The sequence below is a fragment of the Acomys russatus genome, chromosome 20 (assembly GCF_903995435.1).
Source record: "Acomys russatus chromosome 20, mAcoRus1.1, whole genome shotgun sequence".
In the NCBI taxonomy this organism is placed as follows: Eukaryota; Metazoa; Chordata; class Mammalia; order Rodentia; family Muridae; genus Acomys; species Acomys russatus.
In genome coordinates, this window is record NC_067156.1 from 66,397,467 (window position 1) to 66,417,810 (window position 20,344).

Here is a 20,344-nt window from a genome sequence, read left to right on the forward strand (position 1 = left end):
AAGGGCCACTCAGCCCTTAGGTCAAGGAGGAGGCTGCTGGTTGGGAACAGCTGGATATGCCTGTGAGTGTGGATGGATGACATCCTGGTTGGGATCCCAGCACTACTGGGCTTCTCAAACCATGGGCACACCAAAAGGCAAGGTTTCAACTCCATTTTCACATCAAACCCCAGCTTTCTGACTTGCACTAATGTTCAACTTTTATGACCTCAATCTTCTTCCTCTAGAAGGAAGCAGCGCTTGGCCCAAGGCACCTTTTGGGGTAACCCAGCATGTTCCCCTTGAGGATGGGTTCCCAAAGACCCCAAGAACACTTGCTGCTGACCCCCATACTTGCAAAGCTGCCCACATGCCTGTATGCACACCTACGCTGCAGAAGCATTTAGGGTGAGACCGTAGGGTCTGTAGGGAGCAAACCCGCTGCTGAAGAGCTGAGCACAGTGCCGCCTGGCTTGCAGTGGCATGACTCTGGGATACTCAAAGTGCAGCTGAAGGATGCCTAGTTCTTTTCTGGTCAAAGTCAGTGGCAGGTTCTGGAAGAATCTGTCAATAATGCTATGTTCGGGTGAGCATTAATAGATGGAAAGATCTCAGCTCTCCAGAGACCCCTGGCTCCACAGGTATACAGGACGTCTCAGGCAAGTGGCAGCTTGTGAAACCCCCAGGCCCTGGCCCTGGGTTGTAGCCCTGGAACTTTCCCCACAAGGAAAAAGCAAGGACTAGGCACTTGGACACTGGGGCTCCACTGCAGAGGAAAACTGGCTTCCCACTCAGGCAAAACCAGATACCATCTGCACGCAAGTTCCTGTGAGCCACAGCACGTTCCTTTGCCACAACAAAGCCAGGATTCCTTGTTGGACGAAGACGTGGCATCCAGGGAGGGCTCATTCTGTCCCATAGTGAACTAACCCTACCAGAGACTGGGCGTCCAGAGTAACTAGGCAGCACTGTTTCTTGGTTTCTATTGCCCCCTCCTGGGATGATCTGGAATTACAACCATACTCAGCTCCCAAACTGGTGGAGGGAGGCATTAAAAACAAAACAAAACAAAACAACAAACAAACAAACAAAAAACCTTTTGTGGATTCTTTGTGAGTTTCACATCATGCACCCAAATACCATTCATTTCCCAGTCCATTTGTATCCTTCCCTTGCAAGCTCCCCAAAAGAAAATAAAATAGAATGAAAAACAAATCTTGTGGAAGATGTAATATCCATACTTTATTTGGAAATGTTCATTGCAATGAGTCATTGGTCTGTTTGGATGTCTCTGGCTTCTGCTATACTATACACACACTGGATCCTTATGGGGACTCCTCTCGGTCAGTGTGTTGTTGCCCTGTGTCATGAAGACCCTGAAGCTTTGGGTCTGCAGACTGACTGGTCCCTTTATGTGCTTCAGCAGGTCAAAGATGGGGTAGACGCTGGGGTGGGCCAACTCAAAGCCCCAAATCTGGGCCTGGATGGTAGCTACATTGGTCAGCCCACCAGCTCTCCTGAAGCTGCACCACCAGGGTGAGCCCTCCGCGACTGCCCTGGCCAGCTCACTTAATACTGCAGCCAGCAAGGGGCAGGGACAGCTCTCCTGCTCTCATGTCCTCAGGGCCAGTTCACCCGAGCATTCACTACCAAGGGCAGCTCTGCTGTGCTGCCCAGGTGAGGTTCAGGGGCCACTCTTCTGAGTGCTGCAGCCAGGGAAGGATGGGGTCATTTCTTCTGACCTCAGGCCCAACTCACCAGCTTACCACAGAGGGTGAGGTATGGGGGATCATCTCTCTCCATGGACGGCAGTTTTATAACCTGACACAGGTTGGTGTCATGTGCCTGGCTGCAAGCCAGAGCTGGACATTTTCCCTCTAGGGTCCTTCCCAGACTGCCATCTTACTGTCAAGTCACCAACCAACACCCAAAGGCAGACCAGAGAGGAGTGGGTACAGCCGAACAGATCATGTCCCCTTATGGCCCCTGGCAAATCCTGTGGACACTTGGAAGGAGCTGAGGGTTTGGAATGGATCTTAGGTTACTAGCTGTGCAGCTTTATATAGAGGGATGTGAAGGCCAGCCAGTCTTGGATGAGAAGGGTGGAGAGGCTAGGGTTGAGAATGGTACCCTGTGGAGATACTTGGGGGCTGTGTGTTTATGTGCACGTACACATGTGTTCGTGCAGGTCCACTGGGAGAACAATTGTGCTTGTCAGTGTCCAGTTCTAGGACCTCTGCCCACCCCACTCCCTTCAGGTCTTCTCTAGTGGCCTGGATATACTAGCATGGATGACTTAGGGACCTACATGGGTGTGACTCTGTAGTTGGAGAAGCAGCATACTAGGCACTGCCAGGTTCATGCATGGACCAGCATGCAAAGCCAGCTCAATTCTCTGCATTGAGAATTCTGTTAAGCCTTTGTGCCTCAGTTTCTCCAGGCCTTCTTACTGATGCACATCCCTGGTACCATGGTGTTCTCATGAGGTAAGAAGCCTTGCAAGGCCAGTCCTATCCTCAAGGATGCCAGTAGCAGGAGGTGCTAGACTCCCAATGTGGTGGTGCAGGAGGATGCATGAGGACAATGTCCTCCTGGGGTCCCAGAATATTCTGCAGGAGAGCTGTGGGGCTGACCCTGGGAAGTGACCACTGACCAGTAAGAAAGACCCCTCCTCCCAGCACCTACTGTACCTCTGCAATCCTGAAGCTCTGGCAGGCATTACCTAGGACATAGGACCTGTGGCCTTGTTAACCCTGGGCCCAGGCAGGTCTTCCCACCTGGGTCACAAGTACCAGCCAACATGGGGGCTGCCCTCAGGCCAGGCATGGCTGCCACTTGCAGTTGACTGGCTTTACCAACTAGTGTTCCTTCCAGCAAAATTAGAGGAATCTGAAGGGCTGCTGCCCAGGCCTGGGCCTGCTTGCCATGCTCGGTTCAGGGTCTGACACGTCTGGTCCAACCCCTCAGCGGACGGTGTTCACTCGCCTGAGCTCTCAGTCCTCAGCACATCTTCATTATCTTTAAAACTTATTTTGAATACAGGTTAAACATGAGTTGGGGGAGGAGCTCTGCCTGTCTATGGTGAACAGTAAGGACCAGGAACGGACTAGAGTGCTGCTGCTGCTGCCTGTCACAGAATGTTCTGCTGCCCACTCTGTGTGCCCCAAGAATGCTACCATGGGGAACTTAAATGTTCCCGCAGAGACTCGGGTGCTGAGGGCTTGGTTTCTAGGGATGGTGATGTCGGGGAAGGTGCAGCCTAGTGGGAGGGGCTGGTCACTGCAGTGTGTCCTGGAGGGGCTGGTCACTGGAGTGTGTCCTGGAGGGGCTGGTCACTGCAGTGTGTCCTGGAGGGGCTGGTCACTGGAGTGTGTCCTGGAGGGGCTGGTCACTGCAGTGTGTCCTGGAGGGGCTGCTCACTGGAGTGTGTCCTGGAGGGGCTGGTCACTGCAGTGTGTCCTGGAGAGACTGGCCACTGCAGTGTGTCCTGGAGGGGCTGGTCACTGCAGCGTGTCCTGGAGGGGCTGGTCACTGCAGTGTGTCCTGGAGGGGCTGGTCACTGCAGTGTGTCCTGGAGGAGAAATGGGAACGTGATTTCTTCCTTCCTCTGCCTCCTGCTTCCTGTCCACTTCATGAGTGCAGCTGTGACCCGGAACCACCACCCCCCCATGTGATCCTCAGCTTCACCACAGACCGTGGGCTGACACACCTCAGACACTATGAGCCAGGTCAATCTCGATTTTCTTATTTTTCTCAGGCATGCTTTTATACTAACCCTGGTGACTACCTGCTGCTGTGGATAGTCAATGGTAGCACAGGTGGAAAATTTAGTCTCTTCCTCAGTGGCCTAGCCTGCTGATACATTAGCAGTTTTTGTTTCCGGTTGAAGCCTGCTTTGCTATTTTCCCCTAGATCCCCAAAAGTAAGTCTATTGATTTTACACTGCCCAACCCCAATGTAAGCATTTAAACTTATTAATCCCTCAATTTCTGACATTTTCATTAAGTTGAAAGTAGTTTAGAATTTCTCTAATCATTTCCCTCTCCCACCTTCTTTAAAAGGTGGCCACCTGATTTTAGTTTTGTGAAAACAGGGCCTTTTTTGTAGACCATAGTGTCCTCAGATTCACACCACCCCAGCCTCCTAAGCACTGGCATTCCAGACATGTGTCAACCACATCTCCTTAATTCTGGTTAACTGGGATTCTCTGTGCTATTACTGACTCAGCACACGGCCTAGTGCAGTGTGTTTTCTGCAGTGGCTGGGTGCATAGCCTCATGCCAACTAGGGTGGTAGGTTGATAGCATCACCTTGATTTCTCCTTCCTTCCAGGTTTGCTGCTACTGCCAGTGTAAAGATGCCAGTCACAGAGGTGGGGAGATGCTTTAGTGGGTAGCAGCACATGCTATGTAAGCATGAACTTAGTTCAAGTCCCCAACATCTACATAAAAATCTAGGTGTGGTTGTTTGCACCTGTAACCCCAGTGCCAGGTGAGGCAGAAGGGAGGATCCCTGAGGGATGTTGGCTACCAGGCTAGCTCCAGACTGAGAGACCTGGTCTTAAAGGGGTAAGCAGGGAGTGATAGAGCAGGCCACCTGGTATCACCCTCTGATTTCTACATGTGCATGGGTGTGCATACCTGAACATATCATATGAACACAGAGATCTTTAAAAAACTAAAATTAATAACCTAATGATTCTTAGGAAGGCAACTGGTCTACCAAGACCAGAGGGTCCCATCACATATCTACTTTACCTTAACAGAATTTCCATTACGTGTTCTCTTGTTCTAAGTAAGACTTTTTATTATGCAGTCTACTGTGAATAATGCTGCGTGGTCACCTGGCTTTATGATCCCTAGCCTGTTGGCACATGTGGTTGCTCCATCTGTTTGCTTCCAAGCCCACTGTGTGTCGGTTTAGTGTGTAGTTTTGCTTTTTGCCCAGCTGGGTCACCTGTATACCTAGTACCTACATGCCTAGTACACCTATGTACCGAGTATAGGTATGTTAGTCATCGTTATGCGCGGCACCCATGCTCTCCTTTGCAAGCATGGAAATGCAGGCATGTTTGGATGCTGCACAGGAGGACCCGTTCCCTAGGCCTCCTTCGAAGGTAAAGCAGCACTTGTTTTTTCTATCACAGTCTCTTAGCACCACAGGAAGAAACCAACGACCATTTTAACAATCTGTTATGGTCCTGTGGGATTCACAGGTGTTGGGAACACACTGAGGCCCTTCTGCGTCACGAGTGTTAAAAGCACGGCAGTTCCTAGGCTGAAATGCTGTAAGGCCATGAGAGTTAGTTCACTCACCTGACTACCTAAACACCCCACGCCACTCGCCTACCCCTCTGTACCCATCTGTTTACCCATGCCTGTCTATGCGCTCAATCATTTACTCACCTACTAGCCCACCCACCCACGCACTGACCTATCCACTCTAGCTATCTGCCCACCTGTCCACAGCTTCCTCAGTCTTCCTGCTGTTCATCCACATCCGCCTGACTGGCTTTTCCTGTGCCATTCTATATCCCAGCCCAGCGCCACCATTCTCTGCCCTGCTTCCACTCCATCTGTTCCTCTGTCCAAATGCTGTTTCCTTCTTGGCATTAATGGATCTGTTCTGGTCTTTGCTCAACTCCATCTTTCCAAGGAGTCTCTCCACTTGCTCTCTGTCCCCAGCTTCCTTACATACACATTTTTACATGTAGTGATCGAGAGCATGTTTGTCACATCCTTATGTGTACTGGAGGAACTTGTGAAAGGTTCCTGCTTTGGAGCTTCCAATAGGGTGGAAGGTCAAAACTAGGAGCCCTGGATAGTGCAGAGGCCCTTTCTTTGCACAAGGCAGAGGAGCAGGCCCGTAGAGGCCCCGTGAGGGCTGCGCAGTGCTCACCATCAGACAAGCCTGTCCATGAGAATCTCTGGAGCCGAGACAGCTCCAGAATTTAGAGCTACATCAAGCGAGGCTGTCTTAGAAGCCAGCAGGAAGTCAGTGCTGCCCTTCAAGGTGGCTCTTTCCCCTGACCTTGACAAGCCACTTCATAGGTGGAGATAGATCATTATTAAGCAGTTGTTTCCTTCAGGCCAGCCCAGGGCCGTCTGAGTCACTGTGTGCCAGGCATCTGCTGAGCTTCCTCCCATCCTTGTGCCATGTGATCTGAGCAGTGGCATCCTGAGGGGGGATTATGTTCACTTCATGGATGAGAACCACGCTGGCCTCCCAGAGTCTGTAACTAGGACTTTGTGCACCTCAGCTTCTGAAGACTTAAAGCCTGACTTCTCCTCCGTGTCCACCACTGTGGGAAAGCCTGTGCACCAAAGCTGCTGAACCCCAGAGGTTCGTGGTGGCATTGCTTTCTGCGACTGTAACTTTACAACCATGCTCCTTAGCTTCCCGTGCGTGCTTTAGTTCTCAACAGAACCCAGGTGAGTGAGTGATCTGTACTCAGTCTATGCCCTGACCCAAAGCAATGTGCCTTCGGCTCATGGCCTCTTGGCATTTCTGTGAATCCAGCATCCTTAATTCACACTGCATTAATAAAGGGATGGGGACATCACGATGTCCAGTCAGATAGGCTGGCCAGTGTGACCTCTGGGCTCCATCGTTGAGCAGGGAGAAAACCCGCCTATGAACTGACAACAAACAGTGACACCTTGTGGGGAATGTAAGAAACAGCTTTTCTTGACTGATTCTGTCTGGAAAGGAAATGCTCAAGCACCCTGAAGGTTTCTACTAATAATAAAGACGGTCAAGTCAAAAGGCACTGTGGGGATGAAGCTTTATTTTCAGTCAGGAAGTCTCTCCTCTGAAAAGCAGTACTCATAGGAGCCTGGGGAGAGGGTCCGCTACACAGACCCATGGCCTGTTAGGGAAGTCTCCTCAGCGTTCCACTCACACAGCTTGTCCTTCCCCAAGGAGTTGGGATCTTAGGGGCCCATGTTTGAGGGTAAATCAAGCTGAAGAGCATGAGCATATACAAAAAACCAGTGCAAAGGAGACTCCCACAGCCTGCCTTAGGGTGTGCAGAGATGAGGCAAAGAGGCCCATTGTATTACAGCTGTGAGGGGAACATACTGCACAGTCAGAGGCACGCGCGCGCGTGCGCGCGCGCGCGCACACACACACACACACACACACACACACACACACACACACACACACACACACACACACACAGAGCCTGGGGCTAACTCTTAAGGCCAGCATCCCTCCAAGGAGTCCTCAGTGTAGCCTTCGACAGGGATCTGCCATCACCAGCTCAGACTGAGTATAACCACATGGACTGGAACACCGACTCAGAAAGCAAAGCATCGTGGGTGGTGCCAAGTTGCACAGGACAACTGAGTTCTACGTAAACAGTTTTGAGTATGGTTTTACAGATATAAAAATGTTATCGCTAACAGCAGTGCCTTGAGGAATGGTTTACATTCATAGCTGCAACGGAATTAGGAAACCAGAAGTGTCACCGCTTGGCCACTTGGGCTTGTATGTGTGTAGTGCCCACTGAAAAGCGAAACTGCATCTGAAGAGGAGTGTGCCAGTGGCAGAGGGTGGACGAGCAGGCCCACTGTCTGCTGAGGGCGCAGTGGCAAGTGCAGGTATGGTATCTCCAGTCTGTGCAGGAATGGTTTTCTACAGTATACCATCAAAGAACGGAACCGAATGCTGGATCAACTGCAGAAATTACACTTCCGGTGCCCAGGAACTAAGCCCTGCCCAGCTGTGCTGAGGCAATCACTTTCTTTCAGTAGCTGTTCAAGCTGCTTTAGTACAGACACTAGTGAGCAAGGCTGGGTGAGCTCAGCCCTCAGCTCACCAGCAGTGACAGTCCCTCATGCTGCCCAGCACATGAGTGTCTCTACCTGGCCTCATGTCATATTCAGGAGGACAGCTTGGAGTAGCTGGGAGGGGATAGCTTTCGCTTCAAGTACTTGAGCACGTAGAGTGGAAGACAGCTGACCACAGTGATGGCTGACACTTTCCACAAGAAGGTCACGGTTGTGATGAAGGCAACATCTGTCAGGAGGAGGGATTGGAGAGTGAGAGCCAACTACAGGAGCTCCCAGGCCCTAAGATCGCAGCCACAGCCCAGACTGAGCCCCTCAGGATCCCCAGAGCCACTGGCTCCATCATGGCTGTGCACACAAGTCTGTCCTGCCCAGCTGTGCAGTTTATATACCTGTCTTAAGTTGCGCTTCTCTCAACACAGTGAGCACAGCTGGCCTGGGGAGGGCTTACGCATGGCTAACAGGTAGATAGCACTTTCACATGATTGACAGGACATGTGCCTTGCTGCTCAGAGGACACAGGCTCACTCTGTTGTTAACTAGGCCATCAAAGTCCTCATGTGAAAAGCCTAATATGGGCCCTAGAGGCTACAAGCTGCAGAAACCCCCAGACTGTTGTGAGCAGCTGGGCTGAGAGGATTGGCTTCCCAGTCACAGACTCTCACACTGGGGACTGGAGCCCAGGCCATGCTCACGCACAGCTGAGAGAGCCTCCAGATGGAACTTACAGGGAAAGACAGCAGGCTAGACCCCAACCTCCCTCACCTAGCCAAACAGCACCTAGGCACACATTATGTAGGTGGGTAGCTCGGGTGGCTTCATGAGGTTTTGGTGAGGTGACAAATGCCGAGTTAGAGGAAGACTGGTTTTTATTTGAATTTTTAAAGAATTAGTTAAGCATGCTTACCAATTCTATTTTGCTAAATTTCTATACTCTGGAAGGGAATAATAACTTTACCTACCTAAGAAAGCGCCAAAAGACACTCTGCCTATACCTGTGCCAAGAGAAAACATGAACAAAGCAGATGAAGGGTAGATTAAAAGAGGCTCAGACATCTTCAGTGGTGAGTTAGCTACTGGTTAGAGAAATGCATTAAAAAGCAGTAGAATGCTAGCATGAAATGCACTGTGGTTAGGGGCTAAGCCTTCATCCCCTGCCTACCGCCACAGTCTCTTACTGAATGGCTATATAACAATCAGGTCACTGTAACTTGGAAGCAAACACCCAGATACGCTCTCTGAATCTGCGCTAGTGCCTAAGAATGCCCACTTCAGGACTTCTCATGCCTGATCACATGTATGGCACCTGTTCTGTGCAGTCTGGCCTGGCAGGGGGACGACACCATCAACCACAGTCGGCAGAGAAGAGCATGGGTCCCAGAGGCAACACAGTCCTGTGACGGGCTCTTCCGTGTCAGCTGTGTAAGTCCTATTTACAGTATGCATGTTTGCCTTCACAGCAATGAGGCAGACGACGACCACTGGTTTCCAGCCCTAGTATTTGACTGTCTGTCTGTGTACAATGAGAGGTGCGTTCTGAAATGAATGCTATAAAGGTAAAACCTTGCTCTGTAAGAGAATGTGGCTCACACCACGCGCCAGGGGAAAATAATGGTGACAATTCTCATTTGAAAGTCCTTTCTTACGTGGCCCCGGCATTTTACATGTACATATACACATGTCTATAGATTTAATGTGCAGCTAACTCTTGGCATTCCCCCTCTGCCTCATCCCCTGCCTGGCCTGAACAGTGGCGGCCTGTGGCAAGTGAACTCATTCACTGAGGCTTTAATCCAGAATCCGCTTCAAGCTCATCAATGCGCAAACTTCACACTCGTCACCCCAAAGCCAGTGTCTCTGTGTGAGGTGTGGGGACCAGAGGTCCCCACTTGTGTGGATGGAGACTGCTGCTGCCTCTGTGGGTACAAAGGACACAATGTAACGGTTTCTCCTTCCTGAAGGCTGGAGCCTCTCTTTTGGATCAGGAAGTAACAGGCAGCTCTAAGAATGCACACCATGTGTGCACTGACCATGCGCACACTCTCTGCTTTCAAGTCTAGGAAACTGGGACTTCCCACACTCCAGGAGCCCATGTTCCTCTCTTCTCTTTCTCCCTTGGTTTTTCAGACCTCAGGAAGAAGTCTAAAAAGACATGGTACTGTATTATCAGCCACACTGACCAAGTTGTAATGACCTGGCTTCTGTCACTCCTAGACTCTGGCTGGGGAAGATGACTGATGAAACCTAGCAGTGTACAGCGGAGTGGGCCAGGCGAGGGTGGACCAGCTGAGGGGCATGGGAGGCACTGGGCGTGTTGAGGACAGAGGAGTGTAGGCTTACAGATGAGCTCCTGCGGAAACCCAGCGCACTTCACTTGGGACATTTTCCTTAGGAAAAGCAGCTCAGGAGAGCCCATAGTCCCAAGGCCACCTGGCAAGTCACTGTAAGCTGGGCTTGAGCTAGCATAAGGAATGCACTGGAAGCCACAGGCACTGATCCACTTCAGGGAAATGCTTGTGAAGACACCCTCTTCACAGAGTGAGGAGCCTAAGGTTACATCAGGAGCCTGGCTTGGCTGCTGTAACTTCTGCAGACACGGCTCACAGCCACCCAGACCCGCTCCAAAGGAGTCTCCAGCTTCTGCCGTGGACATATAATAGCTCAGCTCTGTAGGGAAAATGACAGAAACAGGCAGAAGCAGGACGGGGAAGACCTCAGTTTTATAAACCAGCGCCAGATCCATCTTCCCTTAAAACAAGCTTCCTGCTATGGATTGTCTATAATGTAAGGTGTTGAAGAGATGACAACAAAGATACTGAATCAAAGCTACAATACTTACCAAAATACTCATTTAGAAAAGCAAGCGAGGCAACGTAGCAGCCCAGACTGAGGAACTCTGCCACAACCATCAGCCAGTGCCATGTCCTGATAGTCAGGGCCACCATGAGCAGCTCGGTCAGGATCAGCGCTGTGAAGGAGATGGCCACGACATGGACAAACTCTGCCTCGAAGAGCAGCAGCGCCCCGTACATGAGGATGCCGCCTGCAAGAAAGTCAGGGGGGGGTTTCAGGGCAGCTCCTCTGCTGGTCTAGGCACCACCATTACTATGTAAAGTAGCTAGAAAAGGGCACACAGGAATGGCTGTTCACACACACTCAACAGGGAACAGGAACACAGACAGTTCATGGGGTGGACAGTCCAATCAAATGCTGAACTGTGGCATTTGCAGAGACTCACAGACTTTAAAGATAGGCAGGAAGCCAACTTCCCCTTTGGTTGATTCCTGTCTCACTTGAGCTCTGTGAGCTGCCAGCCAGGTGTGCTAAGATAATCCAGCCCTCACTGGAGCCCTAGCAGAGGCCAACAGCTCCCAGTTACACACAGATGTTCAAAGCCTTACTATCACCACTCTAGCAAAATCATGTGCAGTGCAATGTGGAAAACGCTTGTTAACACGCTCTGATTAGCTGACACACAACAGCTAAAAAGTACTTGTCTAAGGCGGGGAGTGCAGCTAAGTAGGGAGATCATCTGCATCAATCAAAATTGGGATGGGGACACACTCCTGTAATCCCAGCACTTGGAAGGTGGACACAGAAGGATCGGAAGGTCAAGACCAACTTTGGCTACATGAATTTGACCGAACCCACCTTCGGCTACAAGAGATCCTATATCTAGATTTCAAAACCCCAAAACCAAACCACAAAGCCCTTCCCAGAATATCAATCCATACACACACATGCTGGAATGCTAACTACAAGATAAACAGAGGCCAATGTTTAACTGTTTAAGAAATTTTAAGCTGTTGAAAATTAATTTGCAGGTGAAAACAGAAAACAGTACTGCTAACACACCCACACAGACACATACAGACACACTCACACCCACACACCCACCCACACTCACACCCCTTTGGTCTGGTAAAATCAGGCCAGACTTACCTTGGTAAATACTGATCAACACCCAGATGAGGAAGGTTTTGAAGGAAAGGGATCTCCCCTAGGGTGAACAGTGGAATAGCGCATTAGGAGAGCAGAATGCTGTGCCCAACTATATTCCCAAGGGGCAGGGGATGGGGGCTCCTTAAGCATCCCCACTTCTATGTTGTCCTGACCTAACAAAAGGATGCTTCAGGTGATGCTGTCCCCTGCACAGGCTGCCTGGGTGGGCAGTGAGGGTGTGTGCTGATGCCTGTGGTTGCCTGGGTGGGCAGCGTGTGTACTGATGCCTGTGGTTGCCTGGGTGGGCAGCGTGTGTACTGATGCCTGTGGTTGCCTGGGTGGGCAGCGTGGGTTGTGTGCTGATGCCTGTGGTTGCCTGGGGTCTCATGCCTTCTCATCTCATCTGTGGAATCCTTAAGCCACAGCCATGTCCTTGGCTACCTAGTAACCCAGAAATTAGTGTCTACAGACAAACATTTGATTGAAATAGTAGATAAAGACTGTGATAAAAATGTTTTCCCTCTATTTCGTTACTTTTTGGAAATAAATATTTACTTTTCTGTTTCCTCTGGACCTCCTTCCCCCAAATAAAAATGGTGCTGGCACTCGGGTTATGTCTTGTTCCAGCTAGAGTAAAAATTTCTGACTTGTTAGTCCTGTCAGGGAACTCCAGCAGATTGGTGGGTCGGTTTCGCATGTACTCTGGCTCCCAGGCTGGGCCAGAGACGAGAGATGCTGCTCATGCTCATCCCACCGGACCTCACAGCCTAAGATATGGCAACACAAGGACACAGGGTCAGGGCTCAATGCCCTTACTCTCAGAGCTAGAGGTCCACCAGGTGCTAGAAGCCAGAGAAGGATGGGCGTGGGCCTCTCAGGGAGGCACCTGCATGCATAGGCCAACAGTGGGAGAGCCTGGGCCTGTCCTTCAGCTCCCACTTGCATGCCTGCCTGCATCTTGTGATGTCAGCGAATCAGAGTTCAAAGTCCTACATTTAATACATCCCTTTCCTCCAGGCTCACTCCCCGGGGAGTGAGTTTTTGTAGCGAATGTGGCTCTATGTGCCCACAAGGAAAGGCGGACTGTTATGGGTACCCAGGGGACACATCAGGATGAGTGACAGTAGTAACACAGCAAAGCCTAGACCCCACAGTGAACTGGAGGATGTTGGGGACTTTCAGTGATGAAAGTACATGAACAGGAAGATGTGCTACATGGCTAAAGAGTCAGCTCGGCAGTTACAGGAACTTAGTGCCCTTCCAATACAAAGCCATGCATAGCCACCTTCAGCTCCAGTCCCAGGCGATGGGAACACACTGTGGCCTCTGTGGGCACCTGCACACATGCGGGGCACATGCACACATGCAGATACATGTGAAAACTATAATTCAAGTTGTGCTTTAACTGGAAACAATAGTTACACTTTTATTTAAGTACAAGTGTCCATCAGTGGAGATGCTGACTGCGCCCACGCCCTTGCTGTCAACGAGCACAAGACTTGAGCTGTATGGTAATTTATTAGTTAATACAGGTTTGAAGAGCAGGAGACTCCAGCAGGCCAAGCACCTATTTCCCAGAGCATCTCTCTAGTTAGACAATAGCGTGTTTGGTCTTTGGTCATAAAATCCATCCGTAATTAAGCATGTGCTAATTTTACTTCAGAAAACTTAACTTTAGTGTTTTAAGTAAAGAGATTTGCTTGATAGACAGATTTTCTGAAATGCAGCGAGACCAGAATGGTCAATTTAGATGTTGGGAGCTAATACAGGCATTTGTGCACGTGTCCTGTTAGGGTGCAAACACACCAGTCTTCTATGGACCAGTGTTTGGTATACTGCAACTCAAGCTGTCCTAAACTCCTGGCAGCCCTCCTACCTGTGCCTTAAGTGTTAAGATTACAGGCATCTGACATCATGTCTGGCTCCTGGGGCTGCCTTCTAACAATGAAGTGGTGAGGACACTTCCAGGGGACAACTGTACTAAAAATAGCTGAGGATCAGGAGGCTGTTGTCTTCTGGTGGCTGTCACTGTCATATGGGCTGGATGGGCTTGCTGAGGTGGTATCTACTGGGCTTGTACTGTTAAACTGTTGCTCTCTGTAACCAAGAGAACATCTTGGGACTACACTTTCAGCTGAATAAATACCCAGTGGTGTTGTCCTCACTACTAGGCGCTCCTGGGGCTACTCACACCAGTTCCCGGCACTGCGCCCCTTTCCTACCAGCGCAGACCTAGTGTGTGCCTCATTTCCACTGGGAGGGAGCTCTTTCTGGTTCAATCACATTCTAGGTCAACACCATCATTACTGACTCTTCAGCAATTATTTATTTTCTGGTATCCCACAGTGCTTCAGGTTGGCCTCCGTTTTCTGTGCCTGACTTGGAATCTACTCCTCCTCCAGGGCCCAGCTCCATTGGTTGGAGAACACTGGCCCAAGATGTGCTCAGGTCACTGGTTCCAGGTCATTATCATAAGCTGACCAGGGATGCATGTTCCTCTTTTTAAAATTTATTTATTCACTTTACATCTGATTGTAGTCCCCTTCTTCCTCTCCTCCCAGTCCCTCCCTCCCTCTTCCCCTACGCCTCAGAAAAAGGAGAGCCCCCCTCCCCCAGCTCATCAACTCACATCAGGACTGAGCATGTCCTCCTTCCCTGTGGCCTTGCTAGGTAGCCCCACCAGCGGGGAAGTGATCAAAAAGCAGGCAACAGAGTCCATGTCAGAGACACGTCCAATTCCCTTACTAGGGTATCTATACGAAGCCTGAGCTGCTCACTGGCTACATCTGTGCAGGGGGCCTAGGTCCAGTGCATGCATGGTCCTTGATTGATGCTTTAATCTCAGAAAGCCCTCTGGGCCCTGGTTAGTTGGCTCTGTTGGTCTTCTTATGGAGGTGTCACCTCCAGGTCCTTCTATCCATCCCCCATTTTCCCACAAGATTCCCCATGCTTTGCCCAATGTTTGTGAGTCTCTACATCTGTTTGGATCTGCTGCTAGGTACAGCCTCTCAGAGGATAACTATGCTAGGCTCCTGCCTGTGAGTATAGCAGAATATCACTAATAGTGTCAGCGGTTAGCTCTTTCCCATGGGTTGGGTCACAGTTGGGCCAAGCATTGATTGGATAGTCCCTCAATCTCTGCTCTTATAGGCAGGGTAAATTTACAGTCCTTGCAGGCTTCTTGTAAGCCAGAGCGACTCAGGACACTGCCCACGCTCACATATCATTCCTGGTGTGAGTTGATGGAAATTTATCTGCTATAGCCTGGATTCCATCATTCCAATGTGCATTCTACAGTGCACAGGTCTGCAAGTTCTGACATGCACAGTCAGGAACCCACAACACCATGGCAGAAATGAAAACCCTGAGATCATGCTATCCACAGTCTAAGTTCTGTCAACCGCTGGTCTGTTCTTGCCCCTCTGGCTCTATACTATCCAGATCCTAGGGGGAAAAAAATCAAAGTAACTTTGGAGTTGAGCTTTGTTTAGCAAAACACAGTTCAGATTCCCCTGTGATGCATATTGTAGAAATGCTGTTTGTTCTTCCTGCTTCTGCACAACATCCCACTGCACATTAGCATCTTCACCACTGTTTGCAGTCACCAGGATGCTTATCCATGCCCTGGCCCGAGAACAGCTGGCTGCTTCTCTCAGCAACTCTGACAAAGCTCCCGGGATCCTGCTGGTGGACATCCTCACCAGCTGGCGGGCTTGAAGAGTACTGGGAGCTTTGGCATTTCTTTTCATTTTTGAAATTAAAATCTAATTACGCCATTTCTGTTCTTCCCTCCAACCCCTACGTTATCCCTCCTTATTTACTCTCAAATTGATGGCCTCTTTCTTTGAATATACATAATACATGCACTGTATCTGTATATGTGCACAAATATACAAATAGAAATTGCTGAGTCCATTTGGTGTTGCTTGTGTGTGTATGACTGCAGACCTGATTGTTTTGTTTTGGAAAGCTTTGGAAAGCCAACTAGAAGGCTTATCCTTGGGAGAGACCCATTCTCCCATCCCAGTACTCATTAGTTGACTGTAGTCTTTGCCTGGGGTGGGACCACATGAGATTTCCCTTTTTGGTACTCACTGCTCAGGTCTTATTAAGCAGTCATAGTGCTGAGGTATCAGAGGTGGGGCTTCCTTGTCATTTCTAGGAGACAATCTCACAGCAGACTTCCTGGCCTTCTTGCTCCTAAAATCTTTTCACTCTCTCTTCTGAAATGTTTCCTGAGACTTAGGTACAGAGGCAGTGTGTAGATTTATCTACTGGGCCTGGGCTCTCCAGGGCCAGCTGAATTGTACTTTGAGCAGTGTAACAGTCTGTCTGCTGCTAAGAGAAGCCCTCTGATGTGAGGTGTCTGTGGTGTGCAGGTTGGATGCGGTCTAGTGAAGCAGCATTACTAGGTTCCCCTCTAAGATTCATGACCTCACTGGCCCTGGGAAGTCACTTCAGCCATTCCTAATTGGTGTGGAGTGCTAGCTCTCTGATCTAAATTTGTAGCGTAGGTAGAAAATAATGCTGGGTATTTTCCACAGGCCTCCTTGACAACTGTACATCGCTGTGGCATTAGCTTACATCGTTTATTCACCTTTTAAAACTGTTTTTTTTTCTTACTGCATTTTGAGAGTTCTTTATGTATTATGAATACAAGTCCTTTGTCAGAGTGTAACTTTGAGAATATTTTTTTTCTGTACTTGGTGTGGTTTCATCTCTTCATTTTCAAACTGCATAATTCATAAAGCAAAACTTTAAAATTACGATGAAGTCCATTTTATTTTATCCTGTATGGACCATAGTTTTGCTCTATGTCTAAAAATTCTCTGTTAAGGTTATGAATTAGTTTGTCTTGTATTTCTTCCAGAAGGTTTATAGTCTACACGTGCACCAATGCTCGCTTGAGTGCCTGCGCACATGTAGTGTGAGGGAGTGGAAGTGCTGAGTATGACGTCACCTGGAATTCCACTTGAGTCCCGTTACTGAAAACAAGGCCGGCCGTGCGCTGTGGCTTTACTTGTGGATTCTCTTTTATCCACTTATCCTGTCTTTCCTGTCCATGCCTTTACTTTTATAATATGCCAAGTTCTGAAATACCAAAGTGAGCCGACCGACTTTGCTCTTTTCTCAAACTGTTTTAACTGAGCCACTTTCCTTACCATTCCACTTAACTTCAGAGCCAGCTTATCAATATTCAACAAAGTTCGCTCTCCAAATACAAAACACCCCTTTACATCTTATTTATGTGTGCATTTATGTTTCGTCTGCACGGGTGTCTGCGTAACATGTGTATGCCTGGTGTCTGCAGAGGCCAGAAGAAGGTGTCGGATCCTCTGGACCTAGAGTTACAGACCATAGTGAGTGGCCATATGGCTGCTGGAGTTGAACTGGGGTCTTCTGAAAATCATCTAGTGCTCTGAACTGCTAAGCCAGCTCTGCAACCCCAGCCCCTTTACACGTCAACAATCTTTCAAAGGTGTGCCATCATTCCCATGGCATATTTTATCAGAATTATTCTACTCTGCTTGTTTATATTACTAAAAATGACATTGTTTTTGGATTAAACTTTTGCTAGTTTATTAGAAATCACATAAAATATTTTTTTCTTTTGAGATTTCAACAGAATTACAGCACCAACAAAAAGAAATTAATTATTTTTCTTTGAAAAACTTTGTGCCTTTGGCAAGGAAGTGGTGGTACACACCTTAATTCCAATAACTGGCAGAAAGAGGCAGGCAGATCTCTGAGTTCGAAGCCAGCCTGTTCTACAAAGTGAGCTCTAGGACAGCCATGGCTACACAGAGAAACCCTGTCTCAAAAAACAAACAAAACAAAACCAAAAGCAAAGCCAACCCCATGCTCCCCCTCAAAAAAACTGACTTTACTTTTATTCAGCATTATTTAAAAAAATTATACCAGGGTACATATACACATTTTAAGAGATAGAATCATTTTGAGAATATTCTATAGAAAAGAGTAAGGCCATTTGCAATTACTGGGTATTTTTGCAATTGGTTAAAAAACAAACCAATTGTGCCATTAGCCAATGATGTAAAACTGTGAACTGTGAGCCAAATTCATAGCAGAGGCACCTCACGGGGCAAGGGCTGTCTCAGCTGACTTTGGGATTCTTCATTGGCTCTCGTCTCAGACTCACTGGCTCCTAGAGTGTGTCCATCCCCCAGGACACATGGAGAAACTTGCAGGCTAGGGGAGGGAGGGACGAGTATGTCAATTTCCCGCCTGACTGGAGGAAGATTCACTCTCAAGGTTGAGTGAATGCATGATAAGCAAAGTTTAGTAGTTCAGAGCAGAACTGGGCTTCAAAAGAGGAACAAGAAATATTTCAATTACAAATACAGTATTTTCTGTAAGGAAAGCAAACTTTTTTTTTTAAATAAAGAAAATGTTGCCTTTCCATGTTATTCCCACATTTGTTCATAAACTAGTGAACAGACAGATTCCAGACATCTCTATCTCCAAAGCCTAAACATGTGCAGAATATCTGTGGATAAGGAAATGTATGAGCTATTAAAACTCTAATAATTTCCAATAACTTCCTGTAGTTATGTCCCTGCTGTGATCCTATCACAACGGTCTCATTTCAGGATTTTAGACTCAAAGTGTTGCTTCTAGTTGTAATATGTATAAATTTGAGATACTCTCTTCTGGTAGCTATAACTATATTATCATCACGATAATGGCTGACATTTATACCTTATTTTATGCTATAATGATGATTTATTTAATCTGAAGATGGAATTACGTGGATACTTTATAGCTCTTTTAAGAGGCTTTATTGTTTTATAAGTTTGGTCCGTATAATAATAATACCATAAAACCCCCAACATAATATGACTTACCCAACACCTACCTGGTGAGCTGATGGTCAGCTGACTAGTCTGGTCTGCTGGTTAACAGTTAGCTGAGCTACATACAGTCTAGTCAGTCAGTTGGTGGTCAGCTGTATCACAATCTAGTCTGTTAGCAGTCAGCTAGGCTACATCCTAATCTGCTAATGGTCAGCTGTGCTGACAAATAATTCCTTGCACACCCAAACTATTTATTTCTTCACTATACCATATCCAATGCTTTAAAATTGGAGTTGATAATTTCAGGTTATCAATTGAAAATCTAAATTTAATTGGAGGTTAGTGGGTTGTCCCCCCTGCGCCCTCCCACTGTGCCAGTTTAAGAAAAGCTACATGTAGAAAATTCTGAAGTTAGAACAGGACTCAGCTAATCCTCTACCCTCACCCTCATGGGTTCTAGCTTTAAAAATATGCTTGGGTGTAACACGGGGCTGGCTTCAAACACCCTTAGGAACAGCTTATTCTTAAGAACACAGAAGCAAGCTGAGAGCACCCTCTTCACGTGGCAGTGTCAACCTTTGCTGGGCAGACCATGCTCTGCACAATCCCCGCAGAACAGAACATGTCTCTGGGCCAGAGACACTGAGAACCACTTTCCAAGTGTAATTCTAAAACCCACAGCTAGAGACCTAGGAGTGCCCAGCACTCCTCCAGGGATCTGAAGCTGGAGAGTGCAGAACGGCACACTGAGTAAGAGGAGGCTGCTCTTCTCACATGGCGACGGAGCTAGGCAGGCAGGACGGAAGATGGAGAGGGTCCTTTACAGCAACCAGGACATGGGCCTGGATGTTTTCGCTAAATCCATGCAACTTTCACAAATGCGTCAAACCCCCGGTAAATCCTTATGTGTAACATCACATGCCTATTACAGAGCTGAGGTTCTGTTTTAGTTTTTTTTTTTTTAAACCATACTTCAAATCTGTTTTCTTATGCTTGCCACATGGCAGACTGTATGCCACCGCAGATCAGAGGCTGCCCCTCCCTGGCCCTGGTGTGCTGTCAGTGGAGGAGGCGGCGCTGGCCTACCTTGGAGGCGGCTGGCGCTGGCCTACCTTGGAGGAGGCGGCGCTGGCCTACCTTGGAGGAGGCGGCACTGGCCTACCTTGGAGGAGGCTGGCACTGGCCTACCTTGGAGGCGGCTGGCACTGGCCTACCTTGGAGGCGGCTGGCACTGGCCTACCTTGGTGAGGCCCTGGTGTGCTGTCAGTGGAGGAGGCGGCGCTGGCCTACCTTGGAGGAGGCTGGCGCTGGCCTACCTTGGAGGCGGCTGGCACTGGCCTACCTTGGAGGCGGCTGGCGCTGGCCTACCTTGGAGGCGGCTGGCGCTGGCCTACCTTGGAGGAGGCTGGCGCTGGCCTACCTTGGAGGCGGCTGGCGCTGGCCTACCTTGGAGGCGGCTGGCACTGGCCTACCTTGGAGGAGGCTGGCGCTGGCCTACCTTGGAGGAGGCGGCGCTGGCCTACCTTGGAGGCGGCTGGCGCTGGCCTACCTTGGAGGAGGCGGCGCTGGCCTACCTTGGTGAGGCCCTGGCTGGCGCTGGCCTACCTTGGAGGCGGCTGGCGCTGGCCTACCTTGGAGGAGGCGGCGCTGGCCTACCTTGGTGAGGTCCTGGCTGGCGCTGGCCTACCTTGGTGAGGCCCTGGCTGGCGCTGGCCTACCTTGGTGAGGCCCTGGCTGGCGCTGGCCTACCTTGGTGAGGCCCTGGCTGGCGCGGGCCTACCTTGGTGAGGCCCTGGCTGGCGCTGGCCTACCTTG

General features: G+C 49.2%; 1 protein-coding gene across 9 annotated transcripts in view; it reads right to left on the minus strand.

Annotated features, from left to right (window-relative positions):
* Positions 1-7,108: 7,108 nt before the first annotated feature.
* Positions 7,109-20,344, minus strand: part of Atp9b (ATPase phospholipid transporting 9B (putative)) — a 189,090-nt gene continuing 175,854 nt past the window's right edge. For 2 of the 9 annotated variants that reach the window (XM_051163758.1, XM_051163768.1), the window contains 4 exons: positions 11,715-11,772; positions 10,612-10,815; positions 8,735-8,767; positions 7,109-8,001 (listed from right to left, as the gene is read on the minus strand). In XM_051163758.1, coding sequence (XP_051019715.1) covers positions 7,865-8,001; positions 8,735-8,767; positions 10,612-10,815; positions 11,715-11,772 — 432 coding nt within the window. In that variant the 3' untranslated portion in view covers positions 7,109-7,864. The remainder of the gene's footprint in view (positions 8,002-8,734; positions 8,768-10,611; positions 10,816-11,714; positions 11,773-20,344) is intronic. The other 7 variants (XM_051163761.1, XM_051163765.1, XM_051163764.1 and 4 more) reach the window with 7 other exon arrangements.